Source organism: Aristolochia californica, unplaced genomic scaffold (genome assembly GCF_029961685.1).
Source record: "Aristolochia californica isolate CCGP_79_NKW_82.1479 unplaced genomic scaffold, dmAriCali1.0.hap1 SCAF_9, whole genome shotgun sequence".
Classification (NCBI taxonomy): domain Eukaryota; kingdom Viridiplantae; phylum Streptophyta; class Magnoliopsida; order Piperales; family Aristolochiaceae; genus Aristolochia; species Aristolochia californica.
Window position 1 is genome coordinate 30,945,048 of NW_027182290.1, and position 22,341 is coordinate 30,967,388.

At 37.0% G+C, this 22,341-nt stretch overlaps 1 protein-coding gene across 6 annotated transcripts; it reads left to right on the forward strand.

Moving 5' to 3' along the window:
- The first annotated feature begins 115 nt into the window (after positions 1 to 115).
- Positions 116 to 17,077, forward strand: LOC137941957 (uncharacterized). Of its 6 annotated transcripts, none has more exons than XM_068787590.1 (24): positions 116 to 541; positions 664 to 764; positions 1,948 to 2,158; positions 2,265 to 2,346; positions 3,795 to 4,101; positions 4,189 to 4,291; positions 4,776 to 4,912; positions 5,257 to 5,427; positions 5,695 to 5,894; positions 5,989 to 6,132; positions 6,262 to 6,347; positions 6,806 to 6,953; positions 7,481 to 7,557; positions 7,694 to 7,764; positions 13,901 to 14,064; positions 14,213 to 14,403; positions 14,619 to 14,676; positions 14,762 to 14,834; positions 14,979 to 15,080; positions 15,183 to 15,279; positions 15,381 to 15,479; positions 15,590 to 15,843; positions 16,226 to 16,366; positions 16,628 to 17,077. In XM_068787590.1, exons 1-24 carry the CDS (start codon positions 388 to 390, stop codon positions 16,811 to 16,813), a joined length of 3,357 nt encoding a protein of 1,118 aa, XP_068643691.1. In that variant the 5' UTR covers positions 116 to 387; the 3' UTR covers positions 16,814 to 17,077. The 6 variants fall into 6 exon arrangements, with proteins under 6 accessions (XP_068643691.1, XP_068643692.1, XP_068643693.1 ...); XM_068787591.1 differs by having other exon boundaries at positions 15,593 to 15,843; XM_068787592.1 differs by having other exon boundaries at positions 15,590 to 15,835; positions 16,628 to 16,767.
- The last annotated feature ends 5,264 nt before the right edge of the window (positions 17,078 to 22,341 follow it).

Genomic DNA, 22,341 nt, shown 5'->3' on the forward strand with positions numbered 1-22,341 from the left:
AAAGTTCAAAAAATACGACCCAAACCCGACACGCACCACCTCTACTCCAGTAGTTCTCGCTCGGGGAAGGTAACACCTTAAAAACGTGTTTTGCCCTCCGGGGGGCCGTGTCAATTCAGCATTTCCCGTTTCTTCTAGACATGGTTCACGATTCTATGCTTGGTTCTTCGGTGGCGGAAACTCTCTTGAGACGTTTTAAAAGGAGAAGCTAACCGTAGCTTCCGACGAACTTCAAGTGTCCAACCCTAGTCATCGGTCAGCACCAAAATTTCATCACCCCCGATTCCCTCTCAGACTTCCAGTTCAGTCGAACTTTGTCCAGCAACGATCTTTCTACCGTCTTATCTACCTTAATTTCTCGCCCTTTTTCTGGTTTGGTTACGAGAAATGGAAGAGCACATATGGAAGTCTAACGTAGGCTCACTTTCTTCGTCTTCCTCGACTCTTGGTCGAGTTATAAATTCCATTGTCAGTTCTCGTCCGAAACATCTTCAAGCTGCCATTTCTCACGCTGATTACAATCCCGAAAGAAGTTATGGAGGTAATCTGGTAATCTGTGTTATGGTTTTTATCTTCCCTATCTCTTCTTGAAGTTTTTGTATTTAAATTCACTATTATTGTCATTTTCTGATAACGGACATTTCTTTATTGTGTTGTTCACAGACTCACTAGATGAAGCTCTCCTTTACATCAGGAAGTATGCGAGAGATGCTGTGGAGAGGGGGGAAACACTGGATGAAGTTCTCATTCCGATGATTGAGAATGTGAGGATCTGACCATTACATTTCATAACATTTAAACCAAATGATACATATACATAAAAATTATTATACGAAAGGAAAAAATTTACAATTATTAGTTTTAGTTCTCTTGCTTCTGCTGGACTCGCTCACCTGGCATTCTCAGATCGTCAAGGTATTTTATGTTTCGCGGGCCTCTTGAATTTTTGGTCTATTTTTGGGTCAAGTTTCGGCATATATTCAGCTCATAGTAATTATGTATAGAAGAGCTAGCCATTGTTCTTCGGGCATAACAGAAGTTACTTTGTAGTATTAACGAGAAGGAGGTTTACATATATTAGGATGTAGAGCTGCTATCATGTAGTTCTGATATCGTCTAGATAACTAGTTTTACCTTCATGGGACTGGTAAGTAAGTTTTCCAGAGTAAGATAGTTATATTATGTGGTTTTTTACTTCCTTAAACATGATCTGCTTTCTAAGACGAACATTGGTGTTTCTGTATTGACATTACTCCTTTAAGTAATCATAAGAAGGAAAACAGTGAGGCTTCTCTGAGCACTCTGATTGGACTACAACCCTGCTTATTGCACTGTGGTATGGACTCTTTACCTACTCATAGAGCAGTCATCATGATGTGGTGGCCAGAATGTCCATGAGTACACTGACAAGGAGCCAGAGGAAAAAAGTTCTGATCTTGTTTGTGAACCTCTCTCGAGGGTCTCAATAGTTAAAGAATAAATTTCATTATTATTATTTTTTTCTTGTCTACAATTCAGTTTCCAGGATTTGCTCCTGCCAAGTATGCTGGGTAAATTTTGTCCCATTTTGATTCTGTTCCTCAAGAAGCAGCTTTTGGCTTCTCACTGGAGCAAGCAATTTCTCATTTTCTGATAATTCAAGCAGTTTGTGAAGTGCAAAGCTGGCCTTCTGAGGAAGCCAGCCTTAAAAAATCCTGCTTCTTGCGGATATGGTTCCTGCAGGAGATGATTCCCTGTAGACAGAAGGAAGCTCCAGTAGCTTGCTAAGTGTTTAGAGTATTGAGTTCTTAACCGTTGATTTCGAAGTAGTATTTGTCTCACAAAACATATAGTTAGTGAAGAGTTTATTATTTAATTATTTTCATCTTTCTCTAATATAAATTCCATATGCAGATAGTTACATTTTTTTTTCCTGTGGTATTGATTTTTTTTCTTGTCTCATTGCAGTCACCGAATTCTAAAGGTTCAAAGCATGGCAAGCAAGTATTAGTACTCTTTGATTGGCTCTGTCAGGATGAACTTCTTTTTGAATCTCTCTCAAGTAATCTTGCTGAGATTATCTTCAGAAAAGAAGATAACTATATCACCCTTGGTTGGTGCTCTTTTGTACGAGGCCTTGTAGAGAATGAGCAAAGCCTAGTTAATACTTTGGAAATAGGTAAGCGTTGTTTTTTTTTTCTTTCTTCGATAAGAGTGGTTGGTGGTCTAGCTGCCAAGAATTGTCACTAAATTTTATTCACCAATTTCCAACAATATTTTTGTAGGAAATCTACAGCGGCAAAAAACCTTATTGAAGTGTCTATTTCAATATATTCCAGGCCTTTCATCCATCATGTGTAAAGGAAGGTATTACCGGCCATTAAGAAATGAAGCAAAATAAATTATTTTTATGTGCCATTTATTTATTTATTTATTTTTATGGCAATCAAAAAGAGGATTCACTAAGCAGAAAACTTCTGAGAAGGAAATGCGAAGACAACAATACAAGCAACAAGAGTAAGATAAAATCCAAAGAAAAAGAAACTAAATGTGAAGGAGGTGCCAACGACAAGCTGTTTCCTAGTGACTCCTTCACTAGCTAAAGTGTTTGCCATGCTACTGGTGTACCGAGAGATGGGCAGATCTTTAAAAATATCCTTGAGTTCATCAAAATGCATAAATCTCCTTACGGGCCTCTTGGCCTTTGAAACCCTGGCAGTCCCCTTCAACAGTGTGTTGTGGGGGGGGGGGGTGATAATGAAGGCATTCTGAACCTGGTTGGAGAAGGGACAGTGGAGGAGGTTACTTACATTCTCATAATCTCCACCACAAAGCTTACAGGATTGGTCTTCAACATTTTCCCCCTTTTTACGCAATTAATCCACCATAAGGATCTTGTCAGGTGGGGCTGGGATTTTCCTTTAGATAAGCTGAAGGAGCAGATTGATTAAGGTTGTAGCCGCAGATATATGCATATTGGGAGGCAACAGTGAATGCTCCTGAAGCCCCACGCATCCAACTCACAAATCATGATATTTTCACTAGTGTCTCTTATTAGTATACCCTTCATAACCTTAATATTGAAATGTAAAATTTTACATTTCAGAGTGTAAATTTTTTTTTCTTGAATGTCTGTGGCATTTAATCTGGTCTTGCATCTACCTTCCAAAAAAAGAATCTGTGCAGTTACTTCAGTACCTTTAGTTGAACATGGATTTTCATCACTTTCGACTAAAAAATGAATAATTTCGAGGACCATCAATTGCAATCTTATTGAAAGTTAATTGTGATAGTACTGAAAAATGATAAGTAATACAAAATGCTTGGTTTTGTGTTGCATTTGACCTTTTGAATTTATGAACATTTAATGCTGATAAGTGAAGTGGAATATATTTTGTTATCTATGGATGCAAGGGTCTTTTCCTACGCGCTTGATTGGTTTTGAACTGTGCCTTCATCAATCTCAGGAAAGAGGTTTTGTCGCATTACTTAGCACCAAGGGACCTATTGCCTTCATGCCTTCTCTTCTGGCAGTAACTGGTTCTCTTGGTTTCACCTAATGCTATTTTCAGCAACAAATTAGTTACCTATAACGAAAAAAAGTCACTGACACTTAAATATTATGTGATTTGTCTTATTATTACTATTATTATTTTCTTAAATGTTAAGACACCCAATCATTACTTTCTTTTTTCTTGGTTTTTGACCATATGAGATGTGAAACTAATGCCCTTCATAATTTGTTTTTGATATTTCAAATTTCTGCATTATCTGTTGCTTATATGGGTTAGCTTCAACAAATGTTGGGCTTGCAGCATTCTGCAGGATCGTTTTGAATTGCCGTCACGCCTTTCTGTAGCTATGGCTGATTGTATTATTGTCCTCACGAGAGCTTTGGTTGAGAAAAGGTATAACTCCCAGGTTCCAAACAAAAACAGAACAGAGTCACTTAATTTAAACGGAAGAAACAGAATAGTTGCCCTTGAATCAGGGTCTTCTGCTGGAGGCTACAAGAGAAGCAATCTTAGTCAAGTTACTCAAGGCTTAGAAGACATGGAAATGGAACTTTTGCTTTGGAATCATTTGAGTGAACTTATCATCCTTGTTGAAAAACTTCTAGCCGTATGTTCTCAATCCATTCCTTGTATTATTTTGACCATAGGTTCTTTCCTATCACAAGTTTTTTGTAAGATATTATTTGTCTTGCAGTGGAGTAGGAAGAGTCGGCTGTTACATGCAAAGGGATTGGAGCTAGTGTTGAAGTGGTTGCAGGGCTTAGAAGTGCATTACACCTCTTTGAAAGACGAGGCAGGTCTTATTTGCAATTCATTACACATTGTGCTTATCGAGATTGGCTAAGTTGAGAACAGCATCTATTGTTTACAGCTTTATTTAGAAGATTATGATTGCCAGGGATCAAGATTATGAAAAAAATAGCATCTATTCTTAGTAGGCAAAAAGATATTGGATATCCTAGCATTTATTTATATCTTTGACTATAGATGGATAAGGTCTCCTGGTATGATTTTATCTACCCTATGAGGATAAAAGTAAACTTTGGTATAGTGAGGACTTCCTCTGAAACTTCTATTTACACACTCATTTCATCATAATTGGCAATTCTATAAAAATATTTGAAAACACTTCTCCTAGGATTCACTAAGAAATATATATACTCTAAAGAATTGCTGAGTTACTGTCATGTGCATTGTTTAGTTCTCTTTTTGTCATCTTCTTCTTATTTTATTTTATTTTTTGCAAGATTTAAATGTTAATTTTTAGTAGAATTGCATCAGATGGGGAGATGCTGAAGACTGGACTGTTGTTGCTTTCTTCTTGCTGGAAGCACTATGGAATGCTTTTGCAATTGGAGGATCACAAGTTCTCTAAGTACTACAAGGAACTTCTGGAACAATACATCTCTGGCATCCAGGTAACTTTTCCAGTACCTTTGTAGTTGGTTTAGATGAGTTTCTACTAATAATGCTGATGACCTGCTAAAGTTTGAAGTACTTCGGTAACTATACCAGTTACAAGTGTTTCATGAAGTTTTCATCATTTTTTTAAAATTATAAAATTTCTTTTTCTGCCTAATAAGCTCTCAAACTTGTAAGTTTAGCTCTCCTTTGCAAGTAAATGGCATGACCATCCTAGTTGTACGTTACCTTTCAAAAGAAAATGTGATCTGTGCAATCAGGTTTTATAATTCTGTGGTCTGTTTTGTTGACATCTTCATTACAATTGCTACAACTCTGACTGGAAAATTTTGATGTGTAGTTTTGCTCTCAAGATATTCGTCAGCTTCCTGAGAAAAGAAATGGTGGTACAGAGACCAAAAGGTTCTTCCTAATATGCTTGTGTCTTTTGTGGGGACGGCTTGGCACAAACCTGCTTGAAATGGCAATGTCTGAATATGGACAGCAGGTGGCACATCTTCTGTTATTGCAGGTGAATGATTATTTTGTCTAGTCTTATTGTGATTGTTGTTGACGGGAGCATTGGTATCATCTGATAAAATCTCAAATCACTGGAGTTGTGATTTGCTTACACTTTTCAGAAAAATTCGCTGCTCTTATATTTTTGTGCCGTGAATTGCTCATTGTTATGTGTACTGAGTCCTGCAATCTTACCTTTGATATCTAGAATTTGATGCTTTAATACGCTTTGCTTTTGATATAAGTCCTTATAACAAATTTTCTCCTCTCTTTCATGAAGCTTCAATGTGCTGATGAAGATGTGGCAGAGGTGGCTTTGATAGTTTTAAGGGCTATCATTTTTAAGACAAACATTTCCTCATCTGGAGGAAGCCATCATGGTGTTTCTGAAGAAATACTACCTGCATTGCTTAACCTTCTAGATGAAAGAGATTCCGCATCGAGAGCTGTAGTCCTGCTTGTGGCAGAATACTGTTCAGAGTATCCTTTGCCTCATTTTCTTTTATTATATTTTGCATTTAAGTTTCATGGCATTTAAAGGATCTGTTCGAGCTTAACTGAAATATCAATACAGGAATTCTAATGAGCAAATTCTTCAAGAAATATTTAAACGCCTCAATTGTGGGAACAAATGCCAGAGGAAGAATGCCATTAATGTTATTGCAGAAGTAGTTCAGAATTCTTCAGATTCAGGAAAACTACTTCCTATTTCAATGCAGTATAGTCCAATCTTTCTGTCGTAACTATTTTTTCGTTTTTACCTTTTGTCATCCCAAGTAGCTAATCTATTTACTTTTTTCCTTCTTTCAAAAATTTCACGGAATTTTTTTGCACATAACAAATGCAGAAAAGATATTGCAAGACAGTTGCTTGGGTGCCTTGGAGATGATCCCATGATTCAATCATATGTACCTAGTTTATTTGCACAGCTTGGTTAGTTTATTCTCAGAACCTCTAATTTCATTTTCTGTTGGTTTCTAAAATGTGTATCTTCTACTTAAGGTGATGTCAAAAGTCTTATTTATATCACTTGTAATATAACCAAAGGTATTTATGCCCAGTAAAGTTCTGTAGTTTAGCATGGGGTAGGTGAAGATTGTGGAAGTATGGGTTGTTAAAGAAATGTTGTTATATGTACTCTCTGTAAAAGATAATCCAGGGATGACATGGGCAGCATCTGTAAAGCTGCCCTGCGGTTCCAATGAAAGTTCTTCAAATGGACTGCACTCAACCTGCAACACAGAGAGGTAACCCAGGTTATGCCTGGTGTCAAGGCTTTGGCAGTGTTTTTCAGGCACTGCATATAAAAATATTAAATTTTTTTGGTGGACAATGGTCGGATTATATGCGCTTCTCCTTCGTGACAATTTTCCATTGCCACTTTGGTGTAGATCCATCTGTTGTCTTGCCTGCATTAGTTCACCAATTGTGCTGTCTGGATGAGAAAACAAAATCATCTGCCAGTGATGCCATTGTGGAAGTTCTTAAATATCACAGCCAGAATGTTGATGTAATAGTCATGCTCCTTGACTGTATCAGGTTATCCCTGCAACTCTTTTACCTCTTTTTAACATTATATGAAGTCAACTTGTACGAACCGATGGGTCTGTATGGCATCATTTTTCTTTTTTTCTTTTTCCATAATCTCCTGCCCCTTCCTGAAAATGTGTTTTGTGTGACCAGCTGAGGGCTCCCATCCTCCTCACTGTCACGTCGAGGGGGGGGGGGGGGTGTTGTGCTGGGGGAAATTTCTCTCTGTAATATTGATGATCCAATCGACTGAGCTTTGACCTGAGTCCAGTCAGGTCTTGTAGAGTCACTGGTGGGGGGACTGGACCAGGTTTAGGTTGAACCCTGTTAAACCAGTTGGTCCGGCTATAAACTGATACAAAGAGAAAAAGAAATTAAAAAATTTCACTGTTTTTCCAAAAAAAAGAAAAAGAAAATCGACACTGTTTGTTCACTTCAGAACAATTTGAAAAGTAATGATAGCATTTCTTGAGTGCAAGCTTGAATGGAAACTGTACTTGTCTACTTGATCACTGCTGTTTCTCTTTTTCTTTCAGGGACCTGACTAAGATCCCTGAACCCCCAAGTATTTCTTCAGAAATTATACCTTCAAATTCCCTGTCGTTACAGTCAGGTAGTTACCAAACTGTTTGCAGTAGGAAGTTTAACAAAATATTCTACACTGAGGCATATTTTGTTACTTCTATCACACTCAAGATGTTCATAAGCCTGGATCTGTACTAACTCTGGTTTTATGTTGCACCTTTTAGTTTCTGATACCACAGGTACTAAATTAGACACTGATCGAGTATTGTCTGTAGTCCCAAAATGGGCAGAAAGTGTACGTGCTTATTTTCCATCACTTATTATAATACTTGAATTTTCTTTTGAAAATAATTATTAGTACTTGATTTTGAGAGCATATGATGAGCATCTGCAATTGATAAGATAATTTGTTTTCGTAAGAAAAAGAATGTTGGTAAATGACTCTGTTTCCCTTCTTGGCATAAATTTTATCTAAGATATGGATATTATCTGTACTCAGACAAGCTAGTATTCCTGTATTCGAGAATAGTTTTGACATTCTTGTCTGTGCTCCAACATGCTTATCTGAAGTTTGAGAGGTTCAGATAATTAGGAATTCAACATATGCAAGCTTATAGCTGAAGATTACTTGTCCAAGAATAGACATGTAGGGGCTTACTATAGTTAAGCTAGTCTGAGTTCAGACATGCTGCTTCATGGTTTTATATCTAAGTTTGAACTACAGTTCATATGGCTGACTAGTTTGGCACTCATTTTATGTGGTGCCTTCCGAAAATTTAAGCCAAATGCTTGCATCAAGATGTAAGATATTATCTCTTTGATGTTTTAGCATGTATTTCTTTTCCACATTCATTGCATGTTTGAGTCAGGAGGATGTGAAAAAGAAACATATGATATGAAAGTGCCATTGGATTTGAGATACATATAATTTTAACAAGTGGATTCTGATATATCTTGCCTAAACTTGGAGGATTAAGTTCTGTAAGAAAGTAATTATAGAAGAGAAGTTGAAGACAATGAGAGAAGAATAAAGAGAGAGTGAGAGAAAGGACTGTAGTACAGCCTGCAATGGGGGAGAAATCAAGCTCCTATTAGGTTTTATTCTTCAAAGTCTCTTTACAAAATGACCAAAAAGCCCCTAACATAAGGGACTACTCAAGTCAGTAAACAGTCTTCATTTAAAAAAATTACATAATAACCACACTTCTTTGTTCAAACCTGGACCTTTCTATCTATCAAATGACAGGCCTACCCCCATGAGAAATTACTAAAATACCCTTGGATTCTTAACAATCTCCCTTAAGCTATAGTATATATGTCCAATAACCCCAGCTTGGTACAATTTATTGAAATCTCGCTTTCCAAGCAGTTTTGTGAACACATCTTTAATTTGTTTAGTAGTCCTGACATATGGGGTAACTACCTTACAACTAACCTTGCATCCTTTCAGAGTGTAGATCAACTTCAATTTGTTTTATTCTTGTGGAGTACAAGGTTGTTTACAATAATGATGGTTCCTTTATTATCACATTTAAGTACCATACGATCCTCTGAAGTCAGTTTCAACTCTTTGAACACTGATTCTATCCACAAGCTCACTAACAATACGAGTCATTGATCTATTTTCTGCCTTAACACTAGAATTTGCGACAATATTTTGCTTTTTACTTTTCCAACTAACAAGATTTACTCCAACAAACACACAATAGGTAGATTTCCTATCAAGTTTGGAGCTAACATAATCTGCACCTGAATGTCCCTCAACTCTGAGATGATCATGTGGAGTATACAGTAGACTTCTACCTGAATCCCATTCAAGTATCATAAAATTCTTAGTGCAGCTTCAAGATGAATATTGCACAGAGATTCCATAAATTGACTCATAACTCTAATAGGAAAAACAATATTAGGTCTCATGACAATTACATATATCATCTCCCAAACTAACCTTCTTTATATAGTCCTGGCTTTCATCCCATAAATTATGACTAACCTCTAGGAGTATCCACCGGTTTGGCTACTAATAATCCATGCTCACATAACATGTCAATGATATATTTCCTTTATGCAAGTACTACCCCTTGCTTATTACTAGCAACCCCAATTCTTAAAAAGTATTTTAGGGACCCGATATCCTTGGTTTGGAAGTGTCTACTTAGATTCTCTTTCGCTTCCTCAATTTCCTTGTTGTAACTTACAAATAATACCATGTCATCAACATACAACACAAAAATAAAAACTTTCAAATGCTCGATATAAAACAAACAATGAATGATCACAGTGGCACCACACAAACCCAAAGGCTGTGACAACTTTACTAAAATTTTCAAACCAAGTCCTCGACTTTGCTTTAAACCATATATAGATTTATGGAGCTTGCAAACCTTCTCTTTCTCCTCCTGAGCAACATACTTAGGAGGTTGTTTCATGTAAACTTCTTCCTACAAGTCACCATAGAGAAACATATTTTGGATATCAAGCTGAAATAAAAGCCATTCTTTGGTAACTACAACATATATTAAAGACAATACTCTTGCAAGCCACCGGGGAAAAAATATCTTATACATCTACACCATAGGTCTAGATGTAACCTTTGGCTACCAAATGTGCTTTATATCTTTCAATTGTTCCATTAGCATTATGTTTGATGGTATACACCCAACGACAACCAACAATTGTAGCCTCACTAGGGAGATCTACCAAGGTCCTCGTTTTCTTACTTTGTAATGCAGTGATTTCATCATCCATGGCTTTCTTCCACTTAGGAACACATAAAGCATCTTACACTTTGGTAGGTATAGAGATACTAGACAATGAAGTAGCAAAGGACCTGAATGAAGGAGATGAACCATGGAAGGAAACATACTTGGAAATTGGATATTGAGTACCTTTCCATATGCCAAATGGAAGATGCAAATAATCAAAGATAGGATCTCCAAGCGTAGAGGAAGATGATCCGACCATGTCAAAGGGAGTCATATCACGAACTTGAGGCTGTATTTTAGGCCTGGACTGCTGTTTGGGCACCTTAATGCGTTGATAAACCTGCACAGGTCTCTGTTGAATAGATATAGGCGGTATGGTGGAATTATCCATAATAGGAAGAGGAAGAGAAGGCTCATTAGTCTCTATAGAAGTAGACAATGACTCAGATGCAGCACTAAAGAATGGGGTAGACTAAAAAAACGGTTACATATGCTGAAATATATGTTCTCTTGTTGACAACAACGACATGGGGGGATAATTATCAGTTTGATGACCTACTGAATAAACAAAACAACGTGAACACCCTAGGTATGACATCAATCAATGAACATTCTGCCTTCAACACTTGCAAAGGGACTTTTCCTCCCAAAACTGAAGATGGCATCCTATTGATTAAGTAAGAGGATGTCAGAATTGCATCTCCCCGATACAGTTTTGGGACATTCATTTGATATAAAAGAATGTTGTCTCAGATCAAGTGGGAGCAGAGAACAAGTTGAGATCTACAACATTTGAGGATTTAATGTCTCTACTAGTTCTAGACACCACTGCACTTTCAGCTCTAATTACTTTATTATAAGCCTTTTCCAAAGTCGTGACATCATCATTTGCTAACATCTGAGCTCGTAGGGCCTCATATTCAGGCCCTAACCCATCCAAAAACCTAGCAACTTGTATTTGGCCATCCTTCTCACATAACTTCACAGAATTTGTAGTAAAAGGGATGAAGTACTGCCATCTCCTGCAATATTCCACACATCTCAATAAAATATTTAGTAACTCTCTTGTCTCCCTTATTCATACTAAAAATTCTTTCATATAACTCATTAACTCGAGACAAGTTACTTTCCTGATAAAAGATAGACTCCAGAGTCTTCTACCTATTTTTGGAAGTGTCACAACTGATAACTTGATTACTACCATGGGGCTGCATAGAGTTTAGCATCCAGGTTTGGATCTGTTGGTCCTCTGCTTCCCAATCCTCTGTTATGTGATTGGGAGGATCCTCTTTGATATATTTATCTTTCCTCTTTGCAATTAGAAACTTCTTGACTGCTCGAGATCAATTCAGATAGTACCAATAAGTTTAACAGAAGTGGTCTGAACATAATCCTTGTTCTCTAATGAATCAATATTCCTAGTAATCGTAATGATCTCTCCTGAATGCCATAATAATTTCTCCTTATAACCACAATTCCAGTAATAATAAGATGTCACAAATACTTTACAAATACCTTGTGATAAACTTCTTTCACGGACAAATTTAGCTATACACAGATACCTGTGGGCCCCACAATGCTAAAAGGCCGAATTAGGGTTTTAAAAAAAACACCCTTTTTTATACTCATTAACAGCTTTTAACAACACTTTCAGATATTGAGACTAAAAATACACAAAGTAACTGGTCCTGTGAAGTATGTGCAGGCAAACCTGTGTCCCATGCCAGGTGTCACAGGCTGTAATTCCTCAGATGTCACTTCAAAACTTCATATGATTCTTGTTGGGCCATAATAGCACACCACAACTGTTTTAGATAGCAGAACAGGCCATTAACCCTTAGGTTAAAGTACAACTGACCTTTATTCTCAATGAGCAGAAGATAGTTGAAAAATCCTGTTTTGGGAGAGCTTGCAGTCTTTAGCAAGAGAGAAATTCAAAAGGCTTGAATCTATGGATCAAACTTTTGACACCATGTAAGAAAGTAAAAATAGAAGAGAAATGGAAGAGGAAAAGAGAAGAATAGAAGAGAGTGAGAGAAAGGGCTGTTGTACAGCCTGCTGAATGGTGGAGAAATCAAGCCCATTAGGTTTTATTCATCACTTAAAGTCTCTTACAAAATGACCAAAAAGCCCCTCACTTAAGGACTTTTGCCCAATTAAACTGCCTTTATAACCGAAAGAAATGAAAAACTCAAATCTGGATCTTTCTGTCTAACAAATTACAGGTCTACCCTATGAGAAATTACTAAAATACCCTTAAGTCTTAACAAGTTTCAAAGTGCTTCATGCTCAGATAACTGGAGTGAAACGAAAAAATCTTGTACTTGAAGTTGGAGAGTGAAAGGTTGTTGTGGTGACTTATTAGCTTGCTTGAAAGTTTTCTTCTTTTCTTCGTATTTAATTTTGTATACTTGAGTTTTGAGAGGCTTCCTTGTGATGGTTTACCGAATCATGACAGGTATTTGATGGACCTTGCTTGTTTACTTCTATATTGGTCATATTTTGGTCAATATGGGCTGATGTAGAAGTAGCTTGAAGATATATGATCTTTGTGAACACATGTATGCACCAACAGCTAATCTTTTTAAAAACATTACCTTTTGTTGTTACAAAATCAAAGGGACAATATTGTTAACCTCCATCTCTAGCTTTAATGTTATAGAAGTGAGATGGGGTTTGTAGCGAGAAAATTGTTGTTAAGGAATAGTCTCACATGGATTAGTGAGTTTTATCTTGAGTTTATTAGTTGGGAAAGAGGTTTCCTAAGTTGGCTAGTTATTTTAGGATAAGACCTTGGACCCAATTTAACATGGTATCAGAACAAGTACTTGTATGTGGGTCTCCACCCAAATTATCCACGTGCCTACATGTGAGGGGGAGTGTTAAGGAATAGTCCCACATGGATTAGTGAGTACAAAGATCTTGAGTTTATTAGTTGGGAAAGAGGTTTCCTAAGTTGGCTAGTCATTTTGGGATAGGCCTTGGACCAAATTTAACAGTTGTTAATCTCCATCTCTAGTTTTTATGTTATAGAAGTGAGATGGCCTTTGTAGGCCTTTAAAATTTAGTTGCAGCAAGTATTACGATTATGTGAGCAGCAATTGCCAATGATTTCCTACAGCAATAGGAACTCTCTGCTCGTGTCTTCAGATCCCAGGTGTCCCCAATTTTTGTGTCAAGAAGTACATTACATACCTGGCCAGACAAGGTGAGCAGGGCCCACTTGGATTGATCAATCTGGCTTGGTTTTCTGGAAATTTAGATGTCCTATTAAGCGGCACCTAGTAATCTGTATGGGTTCCAGATCTCAGTCAAATAGGTTGAATGGGTGGAGAGGACCTCATCTTAAAGGCTAAAAAACTGTAGAGGACTCTGGCCTGCTACTATTTTCATGATCTTCAATGGTACAAATGTGTTTGACTTTCTTTTAGGCAATTTTGGGTTCAGGGCTTGTGCAGGTACTGCCTGAATCTGTAGTTCTGGGAGCTTTGGGCTATTCTGTGGGCTTTGGATAATGGGTAAAATTTGGCCTATGTTCGCCATCACCTTCTTTCAAAGTATAACAGTAGGTTGGGATTCTTGGCTGAGGATTGGATGTAAATGTCATCTAGAAATACCTAATTGATTTCTTGTCTCTCTTTGTATTTTTTAAAGTGATTTATCGTCTATTTAGTGTTATTCTACTTTAGATATTGTGAATAAATTGATCTTGTTTAATTTTAATAGGTCCAGGATTGGAGCAGTTTGGTCGGACCACTAATTGACAAGATGTTTTCAGAGCCATCAAATGCTATTATTGTCCGATTTTTTAGTCATATAATTGAAATTTTGGCTGAGGCAAGGGATGTGGTTCTCCAACGGGTACTCTTGAACATGCAGATGCATGATGAGTAAGTTAGCTTTCTCATTGTTGCCAAAAATGGTAATCTCACGTATGTTTGATGGGTGCCTTCAATTTCAAACTATGTGCCTCATTTGATGGTGGTTTCTGCGAGTAACTTATTTGGTCATCTATCTTGAGGTTTGATTTGCATGTAGGATGGATGATAAATGGTTGGCCAACGACATATATGGAGCTTCTACAAGTGATGATTCAACTAAATTGAAGGGCTCTCTGTTTGATCGGCTTTGCCCACTTCTGATACTAAGACTTCTTCCTTTGGGAGTATTCAGTGATCTGAACTCTTCACTGATGTACGGTCAGCTGCAAAGTCAGAACATTTTGTGCGGTAGGTTTATTTGTCTCTAAAGTAATGGAAGAATACATGAGGATATTATTTCAAAAAACAAATGAATAAGGAAGTTCATTGAAGCTCCATTTTTAGATGTAATGCTTCTGAATGATTATGCGTTCTTGTCTATGTTTGTAATACTCCTTACTATGTAAATTGCAAGATATTCTCTCATACTGATAACGGCATGCCTCTCTTGTGGTCATCTTCAGGTGAAATTGGTTCTAGGATCAGCAATCATGATTGTGTAGCTGCATGTCTGTTAAAAAGGTTACTAATTGTCAAACTTTGCTGAGTCCAATTAACTTGACCCAGACCTGAGATTCCAGTTAATATATTATTTCAAATTCATTAGGGCATCATATTCCCTTGAATTTGAAGAAGTTCGTAAACTTGCAGCTGAGTTGTGTGGGCGTCTCCATCCCCAGGTAATACTGATTTTGTGAAACCTTTAACACCATATTCTAGACGTGTGCACATGTTTGTTTAGTAGAAGGACGCTAATACCTAACCCATCTTATAATGAAAGATAATTTTTTAGAATTTCAATGTCATCAGTGTCTTCTTGGCAGGTGCTACTTCCACTAATTAGCTCTCAGATGGATAATGCTGCCCAATGTCGAGATATTCTGAAGTTGAAGTCGTGCTTATTTACTGTTTGCACTTCACTTGTGGTATGTATATTTATCTGCTCTATGTTTTGTTTTTGGCTTTTCTTTTCAGATTCCAGTTATTTGTCTTTGGCATGACATTTTTTTGTTGATTAAACTTTTTAGGTTAGGGGCAAAGATTCAGCCTCACATCCTGCCGCAGTCAGAATAAAAAGAATACTGGAAAGAGTTCTCTTATGGTCTTCTGTGGACTGTAATGAAGGTGTGCGCTCTCTTTTTTCTGACTCTTTTCCATTTTTCAACTTGGATCACCATATCTGTGCAAATTTAATAACTAACATGATTTGCACCTGCATTCTGTAGTGTCTAAAGCTCAACATGGGTGTATTGATTGTTTTGCATTAATGATATGTGCGGAACTTCAAACTTCATTACCATCCAAAGATTCTGCCCAGAGATCAGGTTCGTGAAAGCTCAGAAAAAATGTTCAAGAAACATTTTAATACGTTGCTCAATCATAAGAATTTTGTGTTCTATTGAGATATTCTCCTTTTTGTGCACTTGAAATGTAGCAGATGCGGAAGGGGACCATTCAGTCTTTTGCTATGTGATCCAGTGGTTAACATGCAAACAGGGTGGATCTGGAACCAGTAAGCCAGGTATAGGAGCACCTGATGCAACTGAAGGCCTGGCAGGCAAAGTGGTCCCAATTTCATTTCGTCTCTGCATGGCTAATGTCCTTATAAGTGTCTGCCAGAAGATCTCAAATTCCTGCAAAAAATCATTTGCTCAGGGAACTCTTCCAGTGCTCATTCCAAGTATCAAAGTAAAAGTGATTTTGTTTTTTTTTGTTCCTTTTTCATTTGGTTTTTTTCGCTCCTTTAGAAATTAGCCACTTACAGACATTCCATGCGAAATCAAGAAAATTAAATTACATGCTTCTATTTTCATTTCTTTTCTTAGATTGGGGCACTGGGAGTAGGCAAAAGTATCCTTGTATAAAGCGATGATGCCTTTTATATAACTGATTCATGGGCATACTATTCTGTGAGGGATTTAACACTACCTTTTATGATAGCAGGAGTTATTTGTCTTTCTGTTTCCTATGTGGTTTTCTAAAAAAGGAAATCAGTGAGAACTCAAAAAATTTGGTTGTTGTTTACCTCCATGCTTTTGCAATTTTAATTCAATTGTAGTTTTGCAAACAGATGATAGCAGAGTCAGAGGTTCGAGCAGCTTGCTTGCAGGTTCTATTCTCGGCTGTTTTCCATCTCAAATCTGCTGTTCTTCCTTATTCATCAGAATTGTTCAAACTTTCTATAAAAGCTCTCAAGAAAGGATCGGAGCAGGTATCTAAAATATATCTTGATTGCTTCTCTTTTGTACTTAGGTTCGTTATAGTTCATTCATCACTGCCTTGCTGTTCCAGGGTTGCCATAGTATATGTTGGTTTTGGTATTTTCATGACGTCCGGTGCTCTCTTTCCAATATAATATGAATATTATAATTCTTTTTGTGTCACAGCGGGAAGATAAGACAGGAAAAAAGATCATATAGGTATCTATTAGACGTCAGTGTTCATCTCTGACATGGTTGTGCCTGTGCACCAGGAAAAGACTGCCGCTGTAAAGCTAATGGCATCTCTGATGTCTAGCGAAGATACGATTGTGGACAGTATCGCCGATGATCTATTGGAAGCAAGAGCAGTGTTGGCCAGTATTTCATCGGCCGATGCTTCACCAGAACTACAGCAACTATGCCAAAAGCTGCTCGTATGTATTACTTGTCCTCGATAAAAGTATCCTCGGTCTCTAAGTAGGCTTGTATTCTATAAAAATGTCCAAACTACTTGATCCATAGTTCTTTGATACAGTCGGTGACATATACTTCCCGGTTTTGCGTGAATGGGAGGGGACTTAATTTAGAGAATTCCCTATTTCCTTAGAACTATTATTTTGTGTTATTAACTAAAAGATCAGCTTCATATTTTTGCTGAATGGGAAAAAGCCTGGTTTAGGGTTTAGTGTTTAGGGTCTTGCTTGACAGAAGAGTGGGTTATGTCTAGGAGTAGGACCTTTTATGATTCTTTTAGCTTTACCGTAATTTATTTGTAAAACTATTTTGTACAAAATAAATAATTAATAAAAATTATTGTAAATAATAATTAGCGTTTTATTTTTATTTAAATTTGTTAAGGTTTAATTTTAATTATTTATTAATATAATTATAAAAATGTGTATTTAAATTTTATTTTATTTTGCATTTTTTAGAATTTCAATTTGTGCAAATTGGAACCCTCCCAATCGCCAGAATATGAACGCTGTCGGCTCTGGAAGCCTAATACACCGCATGTGATTGCGAAGTCTTTCTCACGATCAAAATCGCTAGAACCTACGCGCGAAGGTCGGACGCTCTCCAGAAAAGTCATCTCGTGATAATAAAAATAGCGGAGGTTGCTTACGAGTTCGGCAAACTTGGGTGCCTCTACGGGTGGCTTCGAGCCGAGCCGGTTCGGCTCGGTATAGGCTCGGTTCGATTCGTCATTTTTCGAGTTCGAACCGAGTTCGAACACCGAAATCGGCTCGTTTACCTTAACGAGCCGAGCTCGACCGAAACTAGGTTCGGTTCGTTGGCTCGCGAGCCGGCTCGAAATGAGTCGGATCGGCATGAATCGGTACGGGATCGCGAGCGAGCAGGGGAGCGGGAGCGGGAGCGGGAGCGGGAGCGAGAGCGAGGGGGGAAAAATTTTTCCTCCCCCCTCGTCACCGCCGACCCCTCCCATCGGTTGTTGTCGCCGCCTCTACCGCCGTCGTAGCTGTTCTCCGGCGTCTATACCGCCGTCGCAGCTGCTCGCCGGCCGCCTCTGTGTCCGTCCGTTCGATTTCTTCCTCTCCTCGCCGTCGCCTCTGTTTCCGTCGCCGCCGATTCCGTCGCCGCCGACTCCGTCGTGGCCGTCATCTCCGACGATAAATCCTCCCCGGCGCCGTAAGCCCCTTCCCTCGGGGTTGTCTCGGCGGAAAACCAGAACAGGGGATAAATAATCTCCCCCTTCCTCGCGAGAAGATGATCTCGCACGTGCGAGATCATAAAATAAAAAAAAAACTTTTTCCTTTGGAAAAAATTAAAAATAAATTTTATAGAAATAATTTTCTATAAACTATTAGTGTCTCATGTTTTTTTAAACACTTTTCTAATTGAAATTTTTTATTAAAAATCATATAATTTTCAAAGTAAGATTTTTTGTACCAAGATGGGGTAGAAAACTGTATAGAAAATTTTTGAATAAGTATTTAACAGTTGATGCTGTAATACTTTTAGCATGAAATAATTTTCATTGTAATTTTGTGTTTGATATTTTATTTAATTAAAAATTTATCGATAAGTATAATAATATATTAGATTGATTATTAATTTTTATTTATTTCCCTAGAAGAGACAATAAAAGGTCCATTTAACTTTCCTAAGAAATTTTTAAAATATTTCCTATAATTTTCTAATAAGTCACTAATAGTAATAAGATTTTATTTAAAGGTTTTTTTGGAAATATGTATCATAGGAAAAATATTTTTAGTTTTTCCTAGAATATAAATTTTTATCTAGGGGCACTAAGGAGGCCATAATAAATTATGGCCAAATTCAAAAATTACAAAACAAGCTAGACAACAATTGGAGTAAAAAATATTAATATTGGTGCATTTTAATCCATTATTGAAATTCAATCCTGAACCTCCCCTATCATTATATTTCTTAAAAATGTATGCATAATTTTATATATAATTTATTCAAAGCCACCCCTACGTGCGAGATCATAAACAAGGAAAAAAAAACTCTTTGTCCCTTCCTCATGGCTCTTAAATAAATTGAAAAGATATTTTAGTAGAAATAAGTTTCCAGAGACTAGTTTTTTCAATAAATGTTGAAAAAACATTTTTAATAGAAATATAGGGACCATTAGTGCCTCGTATTTTTTCAAAATATTTTTCTAATTATAAATTCTTTTTAAAAAATCCTATAATTTTTCAAGTAAGATTTTCTTGCCAAGATGGTTAAGAAAACCATATAGAAAACTTTTGAATAAGTATTTGACAGTTGATGATATAATACTTTGAGCATGAGGCAATTTTCATAGTAATTATTAATTTTTATTTATTTCCTTAGAAAAGGCAATAAGAGGTCCATTTAATTTTCCTAAGAAAAATTTAAAATATTTCTTGTAATTTTCTAGTAAGTATGTAATAGTAATATGATTTTATTTAAAGAATTTATAGTTTTTATTTGGGTGATTGTAAATTGATAGTGATATTTTATTTAATTTTGTTGTGTTTGATTATTGTATGGAGTTTATTTATAATGTTATGCAATGTATGGGGTGTTTAGATTATTTTATGGAGTGTATAAACAATTTCATGAAGTGTTTATGGAATGTATAAACAATTTTATGGAGTGTTTATGGAGTGTTTATGCAGGTATTATGTATATTGATTATGCCCAATTTTAAGTAAAGGTCATGCCGAATTTTATACAAGTATTATATATAGATTATGCTCAATTTTAAGTAGAGGTTATGCCCAATCTTATACACATATTATATATATAAGTTATGCCCAATTTTATGTAGAGGTCATGCCCAATTTTATATAAAATGTATGCATAATTTTATATACATTTTATTCGATATATATTTTTTGAAAAGTTTGAAATGTATGTTGAGGCTCGAGCTCGGCTCGAACTCGTTGGGCTCGAGCTCAATAACAATTTTAGGCTCGAGACGAGGCTCGGCTCGAAGCTCGGCTCGAAATATTTAAATCAAGCTCGACTCGAACATAGGCAGGTTGGGGCTCAGCTCGGCTCGATGCCACCCCTAGGTGCCTCGTCTCCAGTTACACTGAGACATCCACCCACCGGAGGAAAAGTTCGGAGACATGACTCATGTGGACGAAAATCCGAGTCAGCCGAGTTTCAGTCCCAGAGTCGAGTGAGAGAGGATGTGTCAAGCCGACCGATTTTGGCATGGCGGTATTAGAGTTTTGACCGTTCCTCAAATCGTTGGGCGAAGGAGAACATTGTTTCAGGTGTCACTGCAACTTGTGAGAGATCGCCGTCACTAAATGGTCAATGGTCCAAGAAGACCTTTTAATCCAAAGAAGCTAGTGAGACGCGCTCTTCAGAACAGCCATTCTGAAGCGTCCAGTGAGCTCAAAATGGACCGAACCAAAACCTTCTGTTCACATATAAAAGCACTAACCCGGACGGTCATGGTTGTTCCATCTATTACAAGTCACTGTGAGGGAAGTTAACCCGCCTCTCACCCTATCAGGTGAGTGAAACTCTTTTTTTCTTCCTCTGAAAGTCTTTCCTCTTCGCTTCGCTGTGTAAGAAATAAGATATGCGTTGATTAGCAGAAGAGCTGCCAGTCAAAGCACCCAGAAAAGCTTCTCAGAAACCTGGACAACGATTTTATATAGGTTGGATGCACATCTTCCGTTTTGGAACTCCCCAAATCTCCGTAGAAACCGGGAAAAAATCTCGGTAGAAAGAAAAAGTCGTCGTTCCTCTCTTAGACACTCCTCGATTGCGAGCTGAGAGCGGAAAATGTTGCAGCTTCTGTTTGCAGTTGCCTTCTCGGCAGTTCCTCTAACCCTCTACGTGCCGCCTGTGCGAAGCCTCAATCTGTTTGTAGAGACAGTAGAGACAATATTCAGGCAGACGGCTCTCTACACAATTCGAGCGTATCCGCGAATCCGTCAAGCTTTCTCCAGAGTTCTTAGTTCCCTGCTACGCGTCCGCATGTAGATGTCTGAATCAGGTGGATGTAAAAAATTTCCCCCCTTTTGTTTCTTGTAATTCATATTCTTCTTGTTGTTCTTCGTCTCGAATTTGTGGCGGTGTTATACTGTTTGTGTACATGACGGTTTTGTACCAAAAGAATGAATGAGAAAGAATTTAGATGTGTTTTCCTTTTTGATCGTTTGTTGGCTTTTAGCATTCCGGCATTCTGGATAGGGATTCCGACTTGATCTTAATCTTTGAGTGTTCTTTTTATGGAGTTGGTTGTTGTTACAGATTCCGAGGATTTCTCTCTCTCTTGCTTTGGAATTCATTCTGTGATTGTTGAGCTGCTTATCTATTTTCTAGTTGAAGCCCTTTAATTTTTTCAGATTTATTTCTTTTTTCTTTTATCCGTTGTTCGCAGCTTCACATTTCTCTTTGTTTTTAGTTGACGTCTGCTAAAGAATTATTTCCTCGTGGATACATTTTCTTGAGCGATTACTATGTTTTTATGTACTTCTCTCTTTCTTGATCTGGAAATAAAAACCATGGGTGTTTGTGTTCTCGTCGTTTCTATCGAATTCTGTTATCTATAATAAAAACAAAAAAAGAGAAAGAAACGGTGGATTGGATTGATGTCTGCTTTAAGAGTACGGAATTGGAAGCGTGTTCACTACTTTTTCAGGTTATTTAAGGAACACAACAGATACTTTTTCCTTTTTGTTTTTAGGCAAAAGAAGTTTTTTTTTGAACAGGCAAAAAGTTCCTTTGAACAGTTCTTCACTTCTTGTACTGTAAATTTTAGCTTGTTTTAGCTTCTTGTTGTTTTCCTTTTGGTTTTTAAATCCCAGCTTCTCTTCCTTCCTGATCGAAAAGCAGTCAACTCCCACTTTTGATTCATCCCTGAATTTGCTTTAATCTTCTTGCCGACACTGATCGCTCAAATTCTGTACAAATTTCTATTTGTTCTTCATTTTATTCGTTGCCATCTTATCTTTTCTTCCGCCTGCCTTACGTTCCTTGTCGGCAATTTGCAGCCTCCTGGCAAAAAACCAACAAAAGGAAATGGAAATTCGTGGCTATAAGGTACTCAAATGTTGAAATATACGAAATCGTTATAGCAACTTGAGACGGATTGGAGAAGCAAATTTGTTTTTTTATCTCGTATTTGAGGGTTGTTTATCTAATCAATTCCTTTGAAGCTCTGAAAATACGGAGATAATTCTCACTTAGTAAAGAGAAAAATATGTGATTGAATAGAAAATAGAAGAGAAAAAAGAGTTCGGGATAGTTCAGTTTATTTATAATTAGGGTTTAAATGAAAATTTACAAAAAAAAATTCCTTAATACTCTTTAAAATTCATGCTTAAATTGAATAAGAATTTAACTAAAAATACCCTTAAACTTGTATTTTAACAGAATAAACAAACAATTTTAAAAAAAAAAATTATAAGCTGTAATAAAAATCGATTTTGAAGAGGTCCATTGTACTGATTAGTCTGATTAATATCCATTCTTTCAGAATCAGTTGAAAAGGCTACAGAGAAAAGCCCCG